This window comes from Pleurodeles waltl, chromosome 4_1 (genome assembly GCF_031143425.1).
Source record: "Pleurodeles waltl isolate 20211129_DDA chromosome 4_1, aPleWal1.hap1.20221129, whole genome shotgun sequence".
In the NCBI taxonomy this organism is placed as follows: Eukaryota; Metazoa; Chordata; class Amphibia; order Caudata; family Salamandridae; genus Pleurodeles; species Pleurodeles waltl.
The window spans coordinates 289,778,088-289,799,743 of NC_090442.1; the positions used below are offsets into that span (position 1 = coordinate 289,778,088).

At 43.3% G+C, this 21,656-nt stretch overlaps 1 protein-coding gene across 1 annotated transcript in view; it reads left to right on the forward strand.

The window, feature by feature from the left end:
• The window catches only part of POLR3B (RNA polymerase III subunit B), a 776,005-nt gene that overhangs the window by 124,665 nt on the left and 629,684 nt on the right, over positions 1-21,656 (forward strand). Inside the window, exon 5 of the mRNA XM_069228350.1 lies at positions 7,346-7,421. Coding sequence (XP_069084451.1) covers positions 7,346-7,421 — 76 coding nt within the window. The remainder of the gene's footprint in view (positions 1-7,345; positions 7,422-21,656) is intronic.

Sequence of the window (21,656 nt, forward strand, 5' to 3'; positions counted from 1 at the left end):
AAACAACTGTTCATAGCTTTTCAAAAACCACACATAGGAAATCCAATCTCTAAACAAGGCATTGCTAGATGGATAGTCAGATGCATTCAAACATGCTATCTTAAAGCCAAAAGAGAATTGCCTATTACACCAAAGGCACACTCAACCAGAAAGAAAGGTGCTACAATGGCCTTTCTAGGAAACATTCCTATGAGCGAAATATGTAAGGCTGCAACCTGGTCTACGCCTCATACGTTTACTAAACACTACTGTGTAGACGTACTAAATGCACAACAAGCTACAGTGGGCCAAGCTGTACTAAGAACATTATTCCAAACTACTTCAACTCCTACAGGCTAAACCACCGCTTTTAGGGGAGGTAACTGCTTTATAGTCTATGCCAAACATGTGTATCTGCAGCAACATATGCCATCGAACTGAAAATGTCACTTACCCAGTGTACATCTGTTCGTGGCATTAGTCGCTGCAGATTCACATGTACCCTCCCACCTCCCCGGGAAGCCTGTAGCCGTTTAGAAGTAGATCATAAACCTTAAACATCTGAACATTTGTAAATAATTTTTAGAAACTCTTATCATACATACATATTCACTCCATTGCATGGGCACTATTTATACCAAACAACTCCATCCTCACCCTCTGCGGGGAAAACAATCTAAGATGGAGTCGACGCCCATGCGCAATGGAGCCAAAGAGGGAGGAGTCCTTCGGTCCCGTGACCAAAAAGACTTCTTCGAAGAAAAACAACTTGTAATACTCCGAGCCCAACACCAGGCAGCGGACTGTGCCAAACATGTGAATCTGCAGCGACTAATGCCACGAACAGATGTACACTGGGTAAGTGACATTTTCAATATATATATATATATATATATATATATATATATGAAACACAGATTCCTTTATCAAATTGAAGGAATAAACTGCACTCCAAAGTTGCCGTATATGCTGCTTCTTTATTTTCTGGGCTTCAATTCGATTACATGCAATTAATGCTGCCTTATGCGTTTCGGTCTGCCAAGACCTTGTTCACAGGCATTTCCAGTTATGGCCCCTTACTTACGTTTTTTAAATCCACAATTTCGAATTTAAACATGCTCAACACTCCTCTTTTCAACCTAAATTTGCATATACACGTTTATAGAGATTACACATTAGGCAAATAAATTGCTTTCTAAACCCTAAAAAACATGTAATAACAAATCAAAATTAACCATGAGTGAGCACTGTTTCCCATTGCATTGTGGATTTAGTAGTTCTTAATATATACTACTCATATACATGTTGGCATGTCCCATTCACAGAATTAAGTTCACCTAAAATAAATGTATTGTGTAAGCCTCTGTAGTAAATAAGTGGCCTTGTAGTAGTTCAAACTTTTATTTCTGCAAAAATGCCATAAAAGCACATATAAAAATTTAATTTGATGAAATTAAGAATATATATATATATATATATATGTGCGTGTGTGTGTGTGTATATGTGTTTGTATGTGTATATTTATATATATATACGTGTATATATATATAAATATACACACACACAATCTATCATAAACATTAAGGCCATAAAAAGATCTGTGAACATATCAAATCTTTAAAACCAATAGAAATTATCAAACATATTAATAACAAACCTATAGATTGTTTGACCAAGTATCCATGCTATAAAATATTAAAGTCAATGGCATTAATACTATACACAGTACATACAGCGCCACTCCCTTATTTCCCTGGAAGAGTGCTCAATTTTGTCTGACTCTCCACATTGACATAAAAAATTGGGAAACTGCAAAGACCATCAGTTGGTTAGTGTTGGTTATCATGATTCTTAGCGCCTCGTTGTGCTCCTTAACACCCAGATTACGGCATAATGGTATTATCCAACTCTTCCTACTGCTCAGGTAGGCCAGGCAAAAGAATATAACATGCTCAAGCATTTCTCTAGTGTCAGGATGTGAACTGCCAGTCCTCTGCCCTGGAACTCATGCCCATTTGCCAGTATAAGAATGGAGGGGGAGTGTCCCATAGCAAAACTGTAGAAACAGCCTCCTGGCTGACACAGGCTCTTTCTCATCCAGGAAGTGCTCACCCAAAAAGAAATCCTTCACTGCGGGAAAAGCATCTATTAGGGTACCAACTTTTGTCTTGGTGTATGTAAGTCTCTTTGTGTTACAAATAGATGGTATTAAAATACATCTTGGCGGTCGGCCCACCTTTCCCTGGGATGTTCCAGAGGCTCTCACTCCCAGTCTGTGCGAGGGTTGCTTTTCTATACATTATATCCAGGGTTCATTACGTGAACCAGTGATAAGTAATACTTCTTCTAAATCCTGGCGATAAGCACATAATTCAGGGGTGGCACATATTCTCCAATATCAGATGGGTCTCATTCCAATCTTATCGAAGATAGATCTAAGCCCCAACTCTATTCTACGGGGAAACTGAGGGTGCTAATAGGTAGGCCTGTCAACTGACACATGAATCGATTTTCAGATGTTACTGAAGTAGCCACACCTCTATGTCCCCACAGTTCTGCGGCAGATAAGACTGATCAAAGGCCTTATGACTATTGTTCTAACTAGCCGGGGAGATGGGGCGGAACTGTGAGCCTTGACACACTTTTACTATTCCTCCGGGTACTTGTTCCATTTTAAGCCTACACTGAGTAAATGAGTATACCATTCAACCTGTTCCATTACCATAATACCCAGATAATCAAAAGTGTGCACTCGCTCCAGTGGGCTCCCCATTAACATAGTATTAAATCTGGTTGAATTACAAGGGATCAGGACCATATACTTTGTTTCCCCTGCATTGATCTCCAAACCTCTCTGCTTACAAAAGCATTCAAAGCGATCCAATCGTTGTTGGAGTCCCATGTGTGATTTGGAGAGAAATAAAGTATCCTCAGCAAACATAAGAGCAGAAACACTCATGCTTGCCAGGCCGGTGTTTCGTTAACACATTGGCCCAGAAAGAATACTAAACCGTTGATATACAACAAGTGTGGAAGCAAGTACACAACCCTGTCTGACTCCTCTGTTGACAGGGATTGGATCAGGCAATTCTCCCACTTGACTGCATCTAACATGTGCATTGTCTTAGCATGATGTTCAGCAGGTACTTGGGCACCCCCATTTCAAATAGTACCTGCCAGAGGGAGGTTCTTGGCATTTAGTCAAATTCAGAACGCAAATTCACAAAAACAGCAGAGATGACCACCACCGAAGGTAATTGTTTTTCAAAACAATAACTCGAGCTGAAACACTTGATCAATAGTAATTGAGAATTCTCGGAAACCTGCTTGAAGATAAGTCAGGATTTCGTTTGTAGTTAGACTCCATCCCTGGAGTCTATCCAAAATTATCCTGTTGGGGATAATTTTCTTAATAGCCATGCTTATTTAAAGGGCTGATACATCATTCAAATAGCTTTGTTCTCTAGGCCCATACGACACTATCATGAAGTTGGAGAGGTCAACCGCTCTACCTTCAGTCTTGCGGGTGGTCACCGTCCATATCCAATCGCATTGAGGGTCTTTTAATTTTTGCACCTGAGAGTATAAATTAGAGAAGTGGGCAAACCAATCACTTGCTAGAATATTGTTTTCTATGGGGCAAAAAGCACCTCTACTTCTGGTAGGCACTGTATTCCAGAAGGAATGGTGATCCTTCCTCCTAAACGCAGCCAACAGACCCTCCCATTTGACTCGCTTCCACTCTCTTTTTGCCTCAGTGATGTTTTTATAAGCCCTTTTGGTGAAGAATCTACAATGTATCTTGCTTTTTTTATTGCATCAACCAGTGCTGATAAAAAGTGGTTTGAAGATAAGTGAACTTGTAAACATTCTACAAATTTTCACATGAGCAAATTTACACGTGCATATTTGCGTGTGAAAAAATGCAGTTTACAAATATTTTGTAATAGTATGATTTCCTGGCCTACTCTGTAAATTCTTGTGAATTAATGAAAGCCGTAATTCTGCACTAATACAAGGACATATAACATGGGTGCACTTTTGTGGCTTTCTTTAAAAATTGGGCCTCTAATTAGGCCTGGCCTTATTCAAGATCTTTTGTTCTTACTAAAATTCTCTCTTTTTTTCATCAGGCTTCACTGTGAGTGACAGCATTTTGCTCTTTCACAAGGCGCATATCAGCACCTGAAGTATTTTTGCTCAGTGCAAGGAACATTGTGGCAATGTGTGTCTTTTGAGAACAAAACATTTTTGTTTTTGCCAATGTTTATTATAATAGTGAGGGCCCTGTAGCTCCCACAGCTATAAAATTGTACAAAAACCATGTCAAAATAAGACCTGCATTGACAAAACCAAAAGACTGACCACCAATTGCAGACCATTTGGCATTGCTAGTCCTTGTTGATTTTCATGTTTTCCATAACCCTGTTGAAACTTGCCACCCTGGTTTTTCTATTATGAATATTGTAATACTAGCATGCATCAACACATTCTACTATAAGGTGCTTCAAAGAAATGATACCTACATTTTCAATGTAGTTCAGCAAAACGTCTTACTCCTAGTTGTATTTTTTTGTGAACAAATTATTTTGAAAGCAAAGAACCATTAATCTTGCGTTCAGGATTCTGCAACTTTTTGCATCTAATCAGACAGCATTGTGGGAGCATTATATTGTTAAACTTTGTAAACGTGGTGTGTATACATTTTTATACTGGAACCAGTATCAGTAGTGCAGTCGGAGGCTTACAAAATTACCTTATAGTGCTCACCCTATAAATAAAGGCTTCCCATTAATGAACCATGAATACAAGTTTGAACAGCATTAACATGTAAATACAGATATTACCTTAACTTCAGACAATGCCCTTCCCTAATCCATAATGCACTCTGAACTGGCAGCCAAAGAGTTTGTGCTGCAGAGGGTTGGGCCTACTTGTCCCAAGGTCAAAATAGACATGAAAGCTTGTTGTCCTTAACCCCATACAATATGTCCTGGGCATCAGGCTATAAGAATTCCACATCCCTGAGTTCCCTTGACAAATCCAACGATAGCAAACCCTCAATACTGTAGGCTGGTGGCCTATAAATCTCCCCCACAGACTCCCTGGAGTGCTTCATAGTGCTCCATTTAACTCTGCACCTATTATTATTATTATTAGTAATTCTAAGCCATTCTATCGAATGGCTCCACACAGTTGTTAGATGTAGGGTGGATTAATATCCTCAGGGCGAGAACTCTAGGGCATTACATGCCCGTATCCTTACCTCCAGCATTATATAGTTGAAGAGACTAGTGTTATGTATGTTGTTGAATGTATAGTTACCATCTTTATTAGAGGTTGATCTTCCGTTACAGACACGGAGTCCCTGATTGAGAGTGAGTATGTTTATTTGGACTGCCAAAGATGTCCATTTCTTAATGGGGGCATTACTAACCCTGAAATTGACTAAACGTTGTCCTATTCTGCTGTAAGGGCCTCCCTATCTGCATCTAATGGTTCACATTGGCAATTAAAGTCACCACAGCAGGTAGAGTGTATATTTAAAAAATCTATAACAAGGGACTCCCTTTTAGTCCCCGCAGATCTGCAATATACACACATATAAATATATATTAGACTACATTCGGGGAGTCAGTCAAGCTGATTAGTGGTATTGAATAATGACAGTTGAAAGCATAAAATAGAGAATAAAGGAATGGATGTGGTTACCAAGAAACTCTTCAGTTAAAATAGTTAAGTGATGAATTATTGCATAAATGACTTGCTGTTTATGTTTATAGATCTAAAAAAGTTAACCAATTTAAATGGTAGGCTTTGGTTTGGATAGTGACTACAGGCCTGTTCATTGTAGTTTGGACTGTATTGAGTCCTAAAGTTGACCTTACTTATTAAGGCTATCCTACCTTAAAATTGTGTTAAGTTCTAATAAACTAAATTGAAGTTGCTAGATGCCAGAATGATTAAATCTTTTTTCACTTATGGTAATGTGTTGGTCTCTAAGTTAGTGACTCTTAATGGCAAATTAGTTTGTACTAAGATCTAGAAATTGCAACAATCTGTGTGTTTGTACACCTGTTGTTTTAGGTTAGCTAGATGATTACATCCGCATTTTCATGAAATAATGGATACATAAAACATAGTAAAATAACCCAAACCCTTGATTAAAAAGGGATTATAAGGCAATTGAGAAATCGGAAAGTAAATTAATATTTTTTGTTAATGAAAAGAGATTCACTAATATCATGATTATACATTTGCGGAAGCATCCATTTGGGTGATACAGCCACATTAATATAAAACTATGTGTAATTAGTCGATATCTTCTTAAAATATTGGTTGAACAAAGAGAAGTTGGAGGACTTCAGTGCATAAAAGCATGATTGATAATGAAATAAAGGATTACATTATCTTTAGATGCTTCATTTCACCAAGTCTGGTGGACAGAGTATGTGTGATTAGTATGCTTAGCTATGAGTTTTTAATGCTTTGCATATTTTTACATGAGTCCAATTTTATGTAGATTTGTTATGTAATGCAATTCAGGGTAGGTGATGTAAACATTATCTGATATAGCTTGATAAATTTATTGTAAAGTTTGAACAACAGCTTAAAGATACGATGAAGAATAGGTCATCTATTCTTAAATCTAGAGTTAAATAGTGGTATAAGGTTGGTATAAATTTCATGTCATAATTGCTTTAAAGTGTTAATGTACCATTGTAGCGATTTTGCCTACCCTATTTATAAAAGCATGCCACATGGTTGTACATGATTTTTTAAAGGCAGTAACAGAAATGATGCTTAAGGGAAAGCGAACTGTCAATGCTGCAGAGAGCAGCCTATCCAGTTTGTAACATGTTCACAGTTTATTCTTTTAGTTATCACAATTATATAATTCTCATTGTCTATATTATATTTTCTTCAGTAGTAGTAAAATGTTATCTTCAGTTAATGCTCAAACAGGTTGGGACACCAGAGGAGGGTTGACAAAATTATGTTTTAGGGTAACAATTATCTGTCATAATCAACGTAATGATATTTAAAATTGTGGCTAAAAATTGCACTAACGAGGTAGATAAAAACTTGGTACTTGGGCTACCAAAGTAAAATGGTGACAAATCAATGAAAAGTGTGAGAAACCCTTCAGTAAACTGTCTTTAATTTGTATAATAATAGTCGTAGTACTTAATTTAAATGATACTGCATTAATATTTTTGTTTTTTGTAAGGCAGTTGTATTTCTGTGATAGGACTGGATATCAGAAAGTCATAACACCTTGTACGTTTGTTTTCTGGAGCACCACTATTTTAATTAAACATTTTTAGAGATGAAGGTTAATGTTCAGTATTGTTTTATATTACAGATATCTCAACATATATGTTGGTGTACCAGATGTTGAAGAAAGCTTTAATGTTACAAGACCAGTAGCACCTCATGAGGTGAACATTTTGAATATCTGATTTCTTAAACATGCTCCAACATTGCATTTCATGCTTGTTTCTTGCTCAGCCGATTCTAGGGTGCAGATAATCCAAGGTTCGACCAGATCATCCCTTCTTCTTGTTCATACTACCCATTGTCATGTAGTATAGTTGTGAGTTGAGCAGAGCTTGTCCTTCTATTGACAATGTCTTCACAGGTAATGGCTCCTTCTGTGATTTTCAGGTGCAAAATAAACACGTTTGAAATAGCAACATTGAGTTAGCTCCTGTGATCAGAGGTGTGCCCAGAAATGAAATTTACTGGTGGTTCTGCCCATTAATTTGATAGTAGTCCACATTGACATGCCAAATGTGAATTTAAAGTTTTGTGCCTAGGGACCACTGCAAATGTGAATGTTGGGATATATGAATGATGTATAAGATTGAGGTCTGTGCAAGGGCTTTAACCAAATAAACATGCTAGAGTGATCAGTGCAGGGTATGTTGATTATTTATGACACTTTCATTTTTTTTGTCCCAATTGAAATACTGATTTTACATTTGTAGGGGGTATTGTTAGTACAATGAGTTTTGTCAGTACAAAGTAACACAAGGAAGAGTAGGAATAGAGCTAAATACTAAGTCTCAAAGTTAAGATGTTTCTAATATAATGTGTATGTGGAAATTGCACCCCTGGGTTTACATGGGTGCTCCATTTTGTCATTTTTAGGTCTCATCTACACAGCACATGCTGAGGGTTGGGAGATGTGTTACTTACAATTCTGAGGCCTTACAGTCCGCCCACAGCATATGGTCACTCTTGTTTACAATCTTTCGATTGCACTTGCTTAACTCCCAAAGGCTTCCATTCCTTTCTTGTGTTAACTGCTCGCTGGGACCTCGACCAAGTACATGTGTTCTTCCTCGTCTTTTTGCAATGTACTTTTTATTTTAATTTTATAAGCATTTCAGTATTATTCCTGGAGGCTTTCTTTCTTTTAACATAGGCATACAGCTTCTTATTTATGTTGCTTTCACCCTATTTGCCTTCACTATTGATGCTTTAGTTACTTACACCCACAACTTTAGTACTCTACCACTCTACTCTACGCTGCTCCACTCTATGCCACTCCGCTCTGCACCACTCCTACTGTACTCCACGCCACTCAACTCCATGATTCTGTATACCACTGCACACTACACCTCGCTACTCTGCCACTGCACGACACTTCATGCCACTCTACTCTATGCCACCCCACTCTCTTCCTCATAATGCCACTCTGTACCTCTTCACTCTGTCACTCTACTCTACTCCACTCCACTCTATAACAATCTAATTTACACTACTCCACTGTATGCCACTTTATTCCACCATACGTCACCTCACTCCACTCAACGTCACTCTTCTCTCTGCTACTTTACTCCACTCCATACAGTGCCACTCTAAGCCACTCCACTCTGCCATTCTAGTCTGTACCACTCTGCAAAGCCACGCTATGCTGATCTATTCCATGCCACTCTACTCCACTCCTGCTCACTCTCTACCAGTCTGCGCCACTCTAAAGCACTCCAATCTATGCTTCTCCACTATATGGAACTCCACGACACTCCAATCTGACAGTCTGCTCCAGTTTACTGTGTCACTCTTTTCCGTGCCACTCTGACACTCCACACAATGGCAGTAGGGCACTCTATGCCCTTCTACTAAGTGCTGCTCCACTCTATGCCACTCTATTCTACAGCACTCTAGTCTAATTTACGCCACTCTACTCCATCTGACTCTATTCCACGCCACTCTACATCACTCTTTTCTATGCCATGCCAATCAGTGCCACAAGACTATATACTCATTTATTCTATACCACTCTTCTCTGTGCCACTCTTCTCTGTGCCACTCTGCCACTCTACACATTCCACTCTACTCTACACAGTGCCACTCTCCTCCACTCTACTGTATGGCCCTCTATTGTATGCCGCTCTACTGTGATCAGTTGGCTTTGCAAATGTTTATGTGCCACCCCTTGAAAACCCTAAGCCACAACACAGGAATTCACTCTTGCATTGTCCAGCATCTTCAGACCACTCAAAAATACATAACAAGGTGAAGGAGAAACCGTCACCTATCAACTTGTTGAATAGACAGAAGGTTGAGTAAGGGCTCATACATTTACCCCTCTCTCTTAGAATATTCTTTGAAGTTTCTTGGAATACTTGGTGTTTGAAACTGGCCCTTGTTGCAGTTACCCCCCACTTTTTGCCTGATATTGATGCTGACTTGACTGAGAGTGTGCTGGAATCCTGCTAACCAGGCCCCAGCACCAGTGTTCTTTCCTTAAAATTGGACCATTGTTTCCACAATTGACACACCTCTGGCACTACAGCTAGTGTAGATGCCCGCCCCCTGGACAAAGCCCCCACTTTTGGCAGCCAGCTTGGCGGGAAACTTAAGAAAAACAAGCGGAGTGACCACTTCAGCTCGGACCATCCCTTAGGTGTCCAAAGCTGAAGTGACCCCCCCATCCTTGTACAATCCTACATCTTGGTTTGGATGACAGGGACCAATAGGGATAGGAAAGTGTGCTCTCCTCCTCCCTCCCTCCCACCCTCAATGGGAGTGGACACAAGGAGGGTGTAGCCACCCTCAGGAAGAGTAGCCATTGGCTACTGCCCTCTGACCCCTGTAATGCCCCTAAATCTTGTATTTAAAGGCTTCCCTGAACCCAACTCACCAGATTCCTGGCGACCTAAAAGAAGAAGAAGGACTGCTAACCTGAAACCCTCCGCAGAGAAGAAGGAAGACAACAGCTGCTTTGGACCTAGCCCTACCGGCCTGTCTCCTGCTTCAAAGATCCTGCAAAAGACCAGCGACGCGTCCAGCGGGACTAGTGACCTCTGCCAACTCCAGAGGACTGCCTGGCACCCAAAAAGACCATGAACTCCCAAGGACAGTGGCTCGGTCTAAGAAAATCTACAACCAAGGACTCCCACCTCACTTCGGATGCGTGAGTCTTGACCCCTGCGCACCCGACGCCTGGGTCCTTGTCCAGGTGGTCCACCTAGCAAGAGCGATTGCGAGCAAGTGTCCACCCTGGCTTGATCTCTCCCGACGATGCCTGCAGAGGGAATCCCGAGGACCCCACTGACTGCGAGCTCCGAAACGAAGATATCCGACGCCTAAAAGTCACACTGCACCCGCAGCCCCCAGGCCTTGGCGAAACTGACCCCCAGTGCCTCTACGTTCAGCAGGCGGCCCTCCTCCCTGTCCGACTGGTGGTGTGCCCGAGACCCTCTCTCCTCATAGACCAGCATTGAGAACCCGACGTCCTGTTTGCACCGGGCCCCCTTGTGCCGCTGAGTGTGTGTGTTTGGTGCTTACTTGTGGCCCCTTCAGTGCTCTTCTAATCACCCCTGGTCTGCTCTCCGAGTCGAGGGTATTTACCAGCAGGCAGGCCTGATTCAGAGAACCCCCTTTCTCCGTAGGAGCCCACGTTAAATTGGCTCTACTTTGACCTCTGCACCCAACCGGCCCCGTGTTGCTGGTGGTCGGTGTTTGGTGTTAACTTGAACTCCAACCGGTAGACTTCCTAAAACCTGGAGACTGAAACTGTAAGTGTTTTACTTACCTGTAAAACGACCTAACATTTCTTTCACCCCCACACATCCCAGAACTGTTTCGGAAAATTGTAACAAGGGTCCATTTTTAAAACCGATTATTGCCAATAATTCAAAAACTGTATTACTTACCTATTTCAAAGTACTGTTGATACCTGGGTGAAATATGAAACTTTTAAGGTACTTACCTGCAATTTTAATCTTGTGGTCCTAAAAATAAAGAAAATATATTTTTGTTCTATAAAAACCATTGGTCTGGAGTTAAGTATTTGAGTGTGTGCTTCTTCTGTTGTGTGTGTGCGTGTACAACAAATGCTTTGCACTACCCTCTGATAAGCCTAACGGTTCAGCCACACTACCACAAAAGAGAGCATTAGTATTATCCACGTTAGCCTCTATTAAGCCTCTGGGGAACCCCTAGACTCTGTGCACACTATATCTCACTTTGATATAATATTAACAGAGCCAGCTTCCTACATTGGTGGATCAATGGTGCGGTCTACGTCTTTGCATTTGCTGGACTACTCATCCAATACCTGATCACAAGACTAAATTCCAAAATTGCCTTTAGAAAACTGATTTTTGAATTTGACTATTTATTTTCTAAACATTTTAAAGTCCTGTTGGGGCCTTGGTTAAGTCCCCTTAGCATCTCTTTTTAAGTTTAAAAGTTATTTTTAAGTTAGGATTTAGTTACTAGAATTGGTTTTTAGTTTCTAAAAAGTAATCCCAACTTTTACTAACATAATGAGTAGCTCAGAGGACATGGTTGTGGAACTCAGTCTCACCCCTTACCTCCACCTAGGGATGGCAGAGTAAAGGTCCCTATGTAAGCTGAAAAAGATTAAAACAGGTTCCAACCCTACCAAAGTCAAGCATCAGGAGCTCTTGGCAGAGTACACCAGGGACCACCCTGCTGAGGAGGAAGAGCTCCACTCACACAGAGAAGATGTCAGAGATGAGGCGGATGACCTCCCCCCCTTCTCACCTAACTAGGGAGTCCAGGGTCCCCAGGCCCCTGTCTCCAAGGAAATTACTCACTGGGTCTGGATCTTCCACAGGGGAGTCCAGCTCCTCTGGGAATATTTAGGGCAGCCTCAATGAAAAGGACATTCTTTCAGCAAGAATGGCCAAAAGGTTAGCTTTGGTGCAACAACTTCCAGCTATAGTAAGGGAAAAAGCAGAAATAAGCTTAGCACCCATTATTGTTGGCAGCAATATAAATAGGGTCAGAGAGAATACTGATATCCTAAAAATCCCCAAAGTGATTGTTTCAAAATACGAAGACTGTGATGATATCACCAAGTGCTTCACAGCTTTTGAGAGGGCTTGTACAACCAGAAAGTTGAACAGATCTCACTGGGGAGCTCTCCTTTGGAAACTGTTCAGTGTTAAGTGTAGGGATAGACTCCTCACACTCTCTCGTAAAGGTGCAGAATCCTATGACCACATGAAGGCTACCCTGATTGAGGGCTTTGTATTCTCCACTGAAGAGTATAGGATTAGGTTCAGGGGGCTCACAAAACCTCAAGTCAGTCCTGGGTTAATTTTTTTGAAAACCCAGTGAAAACAATAGATATTTGGATAACTGGAAATGAAGTGCATGACTAAGATGGGCTTTATAATTTGTTTATGAAAGAACACATTTTAAGTAACTGCTTCAATGAAAGGTTGCATCAATATCTGGTAGACGTAGGTCCAATTCCTCCCCAAGAATTGGGAAAGAAGGCAGACCACTGGGTCAAGACTAGGGTAACCAAGACTTTGACTGGGGTGACCAAAAGAAAGGGGTTACAAAGCCTCCCCAGGAGAAAGTGGGTGACACTCCTAGAAATCAAGAAAAAGATTCCTCAGTAGGCCCCCTGTTGAGGTGGGTGGACCCCAAGACACATCCCAAAACAAAAGTGGGTACCAGGGTAAAAACTTGGATGCCAGTAAGGCATGGTGCTACAACCGTAGACAGACAGGGCACCACACCAAGGACACTTCTTGTTCCAAAAACAAACCCGCTAGCAAAACCCCAGCGGTGACCAGCATAGCCATTGGGGATGACTCCTCAGATGAGGAGGTCCTCATAGCCTTCAACTGGAAAATGTGCCCAACAGGTGAGCTGGAGATTTCAGAGGGAAGCATAGGCTGGTGCTCTCAAACCAGTACTTCCCAGGTGAGACTGCCAGAGTAAAGGTTAGCCCAGACAAGGTCACTCATAGGCCTGTGGCTTTAGTGCCCCTAGAAATGGGTGGAACTTTTAGCTGGAGAAGGGTGGTAGTCAGTACAGATCTCCCCCATGATTGTCCCTCTGGAAATGACTACCCAGAGGTTAGTCCGAGCCCAAAGGAAGAGCTGGTTCAATACCAGCCCTCTCTCAAAGAATCTGGAGGTACTGTCCCTGCAGTGTCTAAAGGTAGGCCCCTGAAGAGAAAATATAGAAAACAAGGCAGGAAAGGTGGACAACCTTTAGCCAAGGTTCCAGTAAGCCAAGGATATTCTGCTCCAGTAGGGGAGAATTCCAAAAGTTGCACTGTTAAATTCCAACCTGACCCACAAGAAGTCCTAACTAGTCAGGCAACCGTGGGTGGGTGGCTCCTCAACTAACAGAAGAAAGCGTGGAAGGAGGATGTTTATAACAAGATGTAGCACCCTGAACCCAAAGAAGCCTGTAATTTAGCCTCTTCCCTTGTTGGTGAAGAGTTACAGGTGTGGTTCTGGGCACTGACAGCTGTCAGTGGCCTCTGGTGGATGTTAGCCTTTATGGCTGCACTGTCCTTGGCATGGTGGTCTGACCCCATGCCAAATTGCAAAATAGCCCCCCTGACCCTGTTGGTAATGGTGAGGTTACTCCAGCTGTGGGTAACCTCTTTGGGTAAGCTAGGGGTGACCCTGGCTAAGATAGGATTAGCAGAGGTGGATACCTCTAGCCCGAAGATAAAAAGGTTGGTGTAGGAAGTTGGCTCTGTATATACTATTTCAAAGTGAGAAATAGTGTGCACAGAGTCCAAGGGTTCCCCTTAGAGGTAAGATAGTGGCAAAAAGAGATACTTCTAATGCTCTATTTTGTGGTAGTGTGGTCGAGCAGTAGGCTTATCAGAGGGTAGTGTTAAGCATTTCTTGTACACACACAGGCAATAAATGAGGAACACACACTCAAATACTTACTCCAGGCCAATAGGTTTTTATATAGAAAAATATATTTTCTTAGTTTATTTTAAGTACCACAGGTTCAAGATTTACAAGTAATACTTCAAATGAAAGGTATTTCACTTAGGTACTTTAGGAACTTTGAATAATCACAATAGGATGTACAGTTTTGGCAAAAATGGCAATAAGCTATTTTTAAAGTGGACACAGTGCAAAAATCAACAGTTCCTGGGGGAGGTAACTAAATGTTAAGTTCACAGGTAAGTAAAACACTTACAGGGTTCAAAGTTAGGTCCAAGGTAGCCCACCGTTGGGGGTTCAAGGCAACCCCAAAGTTACCACACCAGCAGCTCAGGGCCGGTCAGGTGCAGAGGTCAAAGAGGTGCCCAAAACACATAGGCTTCAATGGAAACAGGGGTGCCCCGGTTCAAGTCTGCCAGCAGGTAAGTACCTGCGTCCTCGGAGGGTAGACCAGGGGGGTTTTGTAGGGCACCAGGGGGAGGGGGGGACACAAGCAGGCACAGAAAGTACACCCTCAGTTCACTGGGGCGGCCGGGTGCAGAGTGCAAACAGGCGTCTGGTTTCAGATAGGAATCAATGTGAAGACCGGGGGGGTCTCTTCAACGATACAGGCAGGCACAGGGGTGGCACCTCGGGGTAGCCACCACCTGGGCTAGGCAGTCGCCTGGGGGTCGCTCCTGCACTGGAGTTCGGTTCCTTCAGGTCCTGGGGGCTGCAGGTGTAGTGCTGGTTCCAGGCGTTTGGGTTCCTTGTTACAGACAGTCGCAGTCAGGGGGAGCCTCTGGATTTCCTCTGCAGGCTTCGCTGTGCGGGCTCAGGGGGGGTCAACTCTGGCTACTCACAGGCTCGCAGTCGCCGGGGAGTCCTCCCTGTAGTGTTAGTTTTCCGCAGGTCGAGCTGGAGGCGTCGGGTGCAGAGTGGAAAGTCTCACGCTTCCGGCGGGAAACATGGGGTCTTTAAAGTTGCCTCTTTGTTGCAGAAAGTTGCAATTTCTTGAACAGGGCCGCTGTTCTCTGGAGCTTCTTGGTCCTTTAGATGCAGGGCAGTCCTCTGAGGCTTCAGAGGTCACTGGTCCCTGTTGGATGCGTTGCTGGTGCAGTTTTCGTTGAAGTAGGGAGACAGGCCGCTGGGGCTGGGGCCAAATCAGTTGTCGTCTCCGTCTTCACTGCAGGACTTCAGGTCAGCAGTCCTTCTTCTTCTTTAGGCTGCAGGAATCTATCTTCCTCAATTCTGGGAGACCCTAAATACTGAATTTAGGGGTGTGTGTAGGTCTGGGAGGGCAGTAGCCAATGGCTACTGTCCTTGAGGGTGGCTATACCCTCTGTGTGCCTCCTCCCGGTGGGGAGGGGGGCACATCCCTAATTCTACTGGGGGAATCCTCCTTCTACAAGATGGAGGATTTCTAAAAGTAAGAGTCACCTCAGCTCAGGACACCTTAGGGGCTGTCCTGACTGGTGGGTGACTCCTCCTTGTTTTTCTAATTATCTCCTCCAGCCTTGCCGCCAAAAGTGGGGGCAGTGGCCGGAGGGGCGGGCATCTCCACTAGCTGGGATGCCCTGTGGTGCTGTAACAAAGGGGGTGAGCCTTTGAGGCTCACCGCCAGGTGTTACAGTTCCTGCAGGGGGAGGTGAGAAGCACCTCCACCCAGTACAGGCTTTGTTCCTGGCCACAGAATGACAAAGGCACTCTCCCCATGAGGCCAGTAACATGTCTGGAGTGTGGCAGGCTGGCAAAAACTAGTCAGCCCACACTGGAAGTCTGGTATGTTTTCAGGGGGCATCTCTGGGTGTATTTTACAATAAAGTGTACACTGGCACAGTGTGCATTTATTGTGCTGAGAAGTTTGATACCAAACTTCCCAGTTTTCAGTGTAGCCATTATGGAACTGTGGAGTTCGTGTTTGACAGACTCCAAGACCATATACTCTTATGGCTACCCTGCACTTACAATGTCTAAGGTTTTGCTTAGACACTGCAGGGGCATAGTGCTCATGCACATATGCCCTCACCTGTGGTATAGTGCACCCTGCCTTAGGGCTGTAAGGCCTGCTAGAGGGGTGACACACCTATGCCACAGGCAGTGTGAGGTTGGCATGGCACTCTGAGGGGAGGCCATGTTGACTTAGTCATTTTCTCCCCACCAGCACACACAAGCTGTGAAGCAGTGTGCATGTGCTGAGTGAGGGGTCCCTAGGGTGGCATAAGACATGCTGCAGCCCTTAGATACCTTCCCTGGCATCAGGGCCCTTGGTACCAGGGGTACCAGTTACAAGGGACCTACCTGGATGCCAGGGTGTGCCAATTGTGGAAACAACGGTACATTTTAGGCAAAGAACACTGGTGCTGGGGCCTGGTTAGCAGGGTCCCAGCACACTTTCAAATCATAACTTAGCATCAGCAAAGGCAAAAAGTCAGGGGGTAACCATGCCAAGGAGGCATTTCCTTACAGTTGGGTTAAGACACTAAAAACAAAGACAAGAAGCAATTCAGACTGGGTCCTATCACTGAGGTAGGTCAATTCCGCAGAGGGAATGACCTAGACAGGAGGATGTAAGACAGAGTAGGCCCTGTAACCAACAGCCTGTTTTCCCTACTCTTCCTCACCTGGCTGAGTCTCCTGGCCTGTGGGCTTGGGCTTGGGGGATGGGGGGGGGATTGTGTAGGAAACTGCCACTTGTTGCAGCTACCGCCCCACTTTTTTCCAGATATTGATGCTAACTTGACTGAGTGTGTGCTGGATCCTACTAACCAAGCCCCAGCACTAGTTTATTTTCCCAAAAATGTACCAGTGTTTACGCACTTGGCACACCTCTGGCACACAAATAAGTCCCTTGTAAAAGGTATCAGTGGTACCAGGGGCCCTGTGACCAGGGAGGGTCCCTAGGGGCTGCAGCATGTGTTGTACCACCCTGAGGTACCCTTCACCTAACACATGCATACTGCCCTTGCAGATTGTGTGTGTCGGTGGGGAGAAAAAGGCTACGTCGATATAGCATCCCCCTCAGGGTGTCATGCCCACAAAACAGTGCCTGTGGCATAGGTAACTCACCCCTCTAGCAGGCCTTACAGCCCTAAGGCAGAGTGCACTATACCACAGGTGAGAGCATAGCTGCATGAGCAATATGCCCCTACAGTGTCTATGTCCATTCTTAGACATTGTAAGTACAGTGAGTACAGTGTGGCCATATTAAGTATATGGTCTGGGAGTTTGTCATTACGAACTCCACAGTTCCATAATGGCTTCACTGAATACTGGGAAGTTTGGTATCAAACTTCTCAGCACAATAAACCCCCACTGATGCCAGTGTGGAATTTATAAACAAAAGTGCACACAGAGGGCATATTAGAAATGCCCCCTGTATTTTACCCAAATCCTCTGGTGTGGGACTGACTGGTCTCTGGCAGCCTGCCACTAACAGACACGTTTCTGACTCCATGGGGTAAGGGCCTTTGTGCTCTCTGAGTCCAGAAACAAAGCCTGCTCTGGGTGGAGGTGCTTCACACCCCCCTCCCCTGCAGGAAATGTAACACCTGGCGGTGAGCCTCAAAGGCTCAGGCCTTGTGTTACAGTGCCCCAAAGCACTCCAGCTAGTGGAGATGCCCGCCCCCTAGACAAAGACCCCACTTTTGGCGGCCAGTTTGGCGGGAAACTTAAGAAAAACAAGGAGGAGTGACACTTCACATGTCTTCCCCCCCAGGAACTGTTTCTGAAAACTAGTGTCCATTTTTAAAACAGATTGCCAATAATTCAAAAACTGTATTACTTACCTATTTCAAACAAAGTACTGTTTAACATGTGTGAAATACGAAACTTTTAAGGTGCTTACCTGCAATTTGAATCTTGTGCTTCTAAAAATAAATTAAGAAAATGTATTTTTGCTATATAAAAACCTTTGGTCTGGAGTTAAGTCATTGAGTGTGTGCCTCTTCTATTGTCTGTGTGTGTGTACAACAAATGCTTTGCACTACCCTCTGATAAGCCTAACTGCTCTACCACACTACCACAAAAGAGAGCATTAATAATATCTACTTTAGCCTCTGCTAGGCCTCTCGGGAACCCCTGGACTCTGCATACCATATCTCACTTTGATATGGAATATACAGAGCCAGCTTCCGACACATGGGTAGCAAGTATGTACTGGGTGTTATCTAGTGCCGGGTCTGCTGTTTGCCACATGTGTCCCAGGGTCACTCCATATGAACAACAAAGTTATTCCAGTTGGGCACTTCACTCTCCATTGATAACGTAGCCAAGCAATCAAGCATACCTGAAGATGGGATACACTTTAGAAAGTAAGATTCATTGGAGCACAGTAAAGTCACTAAACTTAATGTCTAGCTTATGCACCGATTGCAGGTGTAAATAGTATATTTGTATTGTGTGTTGGCCGTAGATGCTTATGCTTAGCATACTCCTGCCATCCAGTGTTTGGCGCAGATGTTTGCAACTTGTTTTTCTTCAAAGCAGACTTTTGAGTAATGAGTATGGTGACTCCTACAGCATGTATTGTACATGGTCATTGGCTACTTTGTTAGATTGTCTTTTTCCGCCATCCGGTTTGGATGTCTATCTTGAAGCTTTCTGACCGAATCTTTGACACCTTCCACAAGGCCTTTTCAGCACCCTGGGTCCTAACCCTTCGACAGATAACACCTGTAAGACAACCAATAACTGTTTTTCGCCACAATTCGTCTTCCAACATTGCCAACATCTTCATCCACTTGATGTACATAGTGATGGAAAAGACTCCATTCGTTTTCTCCCCCAAGTGCCACACTAAATATTCTAGACAGGATCAACACTCGGTATGCAACCTGCGCTTTTTCCAGAACACAACAGATGTCATGTGACGCTTGCCAGGCCTTCAAATCGAAGAAGACACTTTGCCATGGGAGATAGCACCGCTGGGCCCAAACCACCATGCAAGCACACTAGGTTGAAGATGCGCCCAATATCTTTGGGTACCAACCACTCGCCCTCTAAACAGAACAGGAGATTAACGAGGAAGTAGAAGCCCAGGTTGTGCCTATGGACATAACCATCCTACTTGGCCAGCAGCGGTGAAGGGTCCAAGTACAAGTCTACAACCTCGAGAGGGCACGTGAGTACATCAGCCAAAGCCTCCCACAACAAAAACATACTCAATGGCTCTCAGAACCCCAATGCCTCTAGACCATAGAGATGTCCAGCATAAGTTAAAGGAGCAGACACCTGTCCCTCTGCCTAAATAAGCAGGGAAAGCACAGAAAAACAAAAGTTAACCGACCGTCCCAAAGTCAAAGCCAGCCTTTGTGCCGGACTCAGTCACAAACCTCAATGCTAGAAAAGCCCACGGAGCTGAATGCTACACCTATGGAACCGAAACTGCCATCTGCGTCAAAGGCATCTCTCCATGCCAAGCACAGCGTGGTGCTGAAAACACCTTCAGTACCCAAACCATCAGCTCCGAAACCGCCCTTGGCACTGAAAATAACTAAGACAGCCCCTGAGCCGAAAGAGTGAAAAACAACTTCACAGATATGCTGAACAGAATGCAACAGCAGATACATGAGTGGGAAATCAACATAACATTGCTCCACTCATATTTCTAGTGGTGGGGAACCCTGGAGATAGATATCTTCACCACACAACAGAAGGCTAAATGCCAAAGCTTTTTCTCTAGGTTTCCTCACCCACAGTCCAAAGGTAATGCCCTATGGGTCAGCTGGTCAGGGATATTTGCTTATGCTTTTCCTCCACACGCACTTATTCCTTATGTGGTTCTAAAGCTAACCCAATCATTCCTCACTCTAATCCTTATAGCCCTATCATGTGCTTAACAAGCATGGTTCACAACCCTTCTACAGCTAACGGTTTTGCCACACGAGAAGCTGCCACTCTGGCCACAACTTCTGGCTCAGGAGCTGAGAAGGATCACACACCCCAACCCTGAGCAGCCGAGTCTAGCGATCTGGCTCCTGAAGTCTTACAATTTGGCTACTTCAATCTTCCACAAGAATGTATAACCATTGTAAACCAAGCTTGCATGCCTACTACACAAGCATGTAACACAACCAAATGGAAAAGGTTTGTTCATTACTGCATAACAAAACAAATCCAGCCACTTTCTCCCGCAGTACAAGACCTTACTTGTTACCTACTCCATTTACAACAAGCAGGCCTTGCGTATACCTCTATTAGACTGCACTTAGCACTCGCTGTGTACATGCAAAACAGACACATGCCTTTGTTTAAAATTCCAGTAATTAAAGCCTTTATGGAAGGATTAAAAAGGGTAATTCGTCCCTCTGTCCCATCAGCACCAGTCTGGAACCTTAATATAGTTTTCACTAGGCTTATGGGTACAACTTTTGAATTACTACATTTACATAATCTACAGTTCCTCTTATGGAAGGTAGCATTTTTGGTGGCTATAACATCTCTTAGATGTATACGTGAACTCCAAGCGCTCGCTCCGGAAGAAGCTCTTTTCCAAATCTATCCAGATAAATAAGTACTAAGGACAGACCCAAATTTTTCCCTAAAGTGATTTCTGCTTTTCATGTAAACCAGACCGTTGTGTTCTTTCCTAAACCAGACTCAGTAGCGGAAAGAGCTCTACACACCCTTGATGTTAAAAGAGCACTAATGTACTACAATGAGAGAACTCAATTCTTTCTCAAAACACAACTTTTCATTGCTTTTTCAAACCCTCAAAAGTGTTCACATAGCTCTAAAGTTGGAATCACAATAGTAAGATGTATATAAACTTGCTATCACAGAGGTAAGCAATTGTTACCCGCAGCTCACTCTCCACGTAAAAAATGAGCCACTATGGCTTTCTTAGGACACATTTCACAAGCAGATATCTGTAAAGCAGCTACATGGAATAACCCACATACATTCACAAAACTGTGTTAATGTTTTAGCTAACCAACATTCTAGAGTGGATCAAGCTGTATTACAAAGACTTTTTCAGACATCTATGTCAACCATTTGCTAACCACCACTTTTGTGGAGCACTGCTTTATATAAAAAGCTAAGCATATGTATCTACGGCCAACACATGGTGCAAATGGAATATGTCACTTACCCTCTAAACATCTATTTGTAGCTTGTAGTGTAGTTTATTCATATGCACCCACCCTCCTCCCTGGACACCAATCACTGACGTACATACCTCTCTATTAAAACACTCAGCCTTATCAAAACTTTACCTGCCTGTTCATCTTTACTGTCATACTACTGCTCCTATCTTAAGCTCGCCCATTACGCCCAAGAAACAATCTAGCAAAATAGCTGAAACACGAGTCCCCATATCTCATGACTTAAAAGAGTTCTTTGAAGAAAAACAAGTTTCAAATGCCCGAACCCAACACTAGATTGCAAGAGTATGCTCAGCATATAAACCTATGGCACTACAAGCTACCAACAGATGCTTTCAAGGTAAGTAACATATACCTTTATTTGTAAGTAAAGAAAAATAAAATTAGTTACAATATG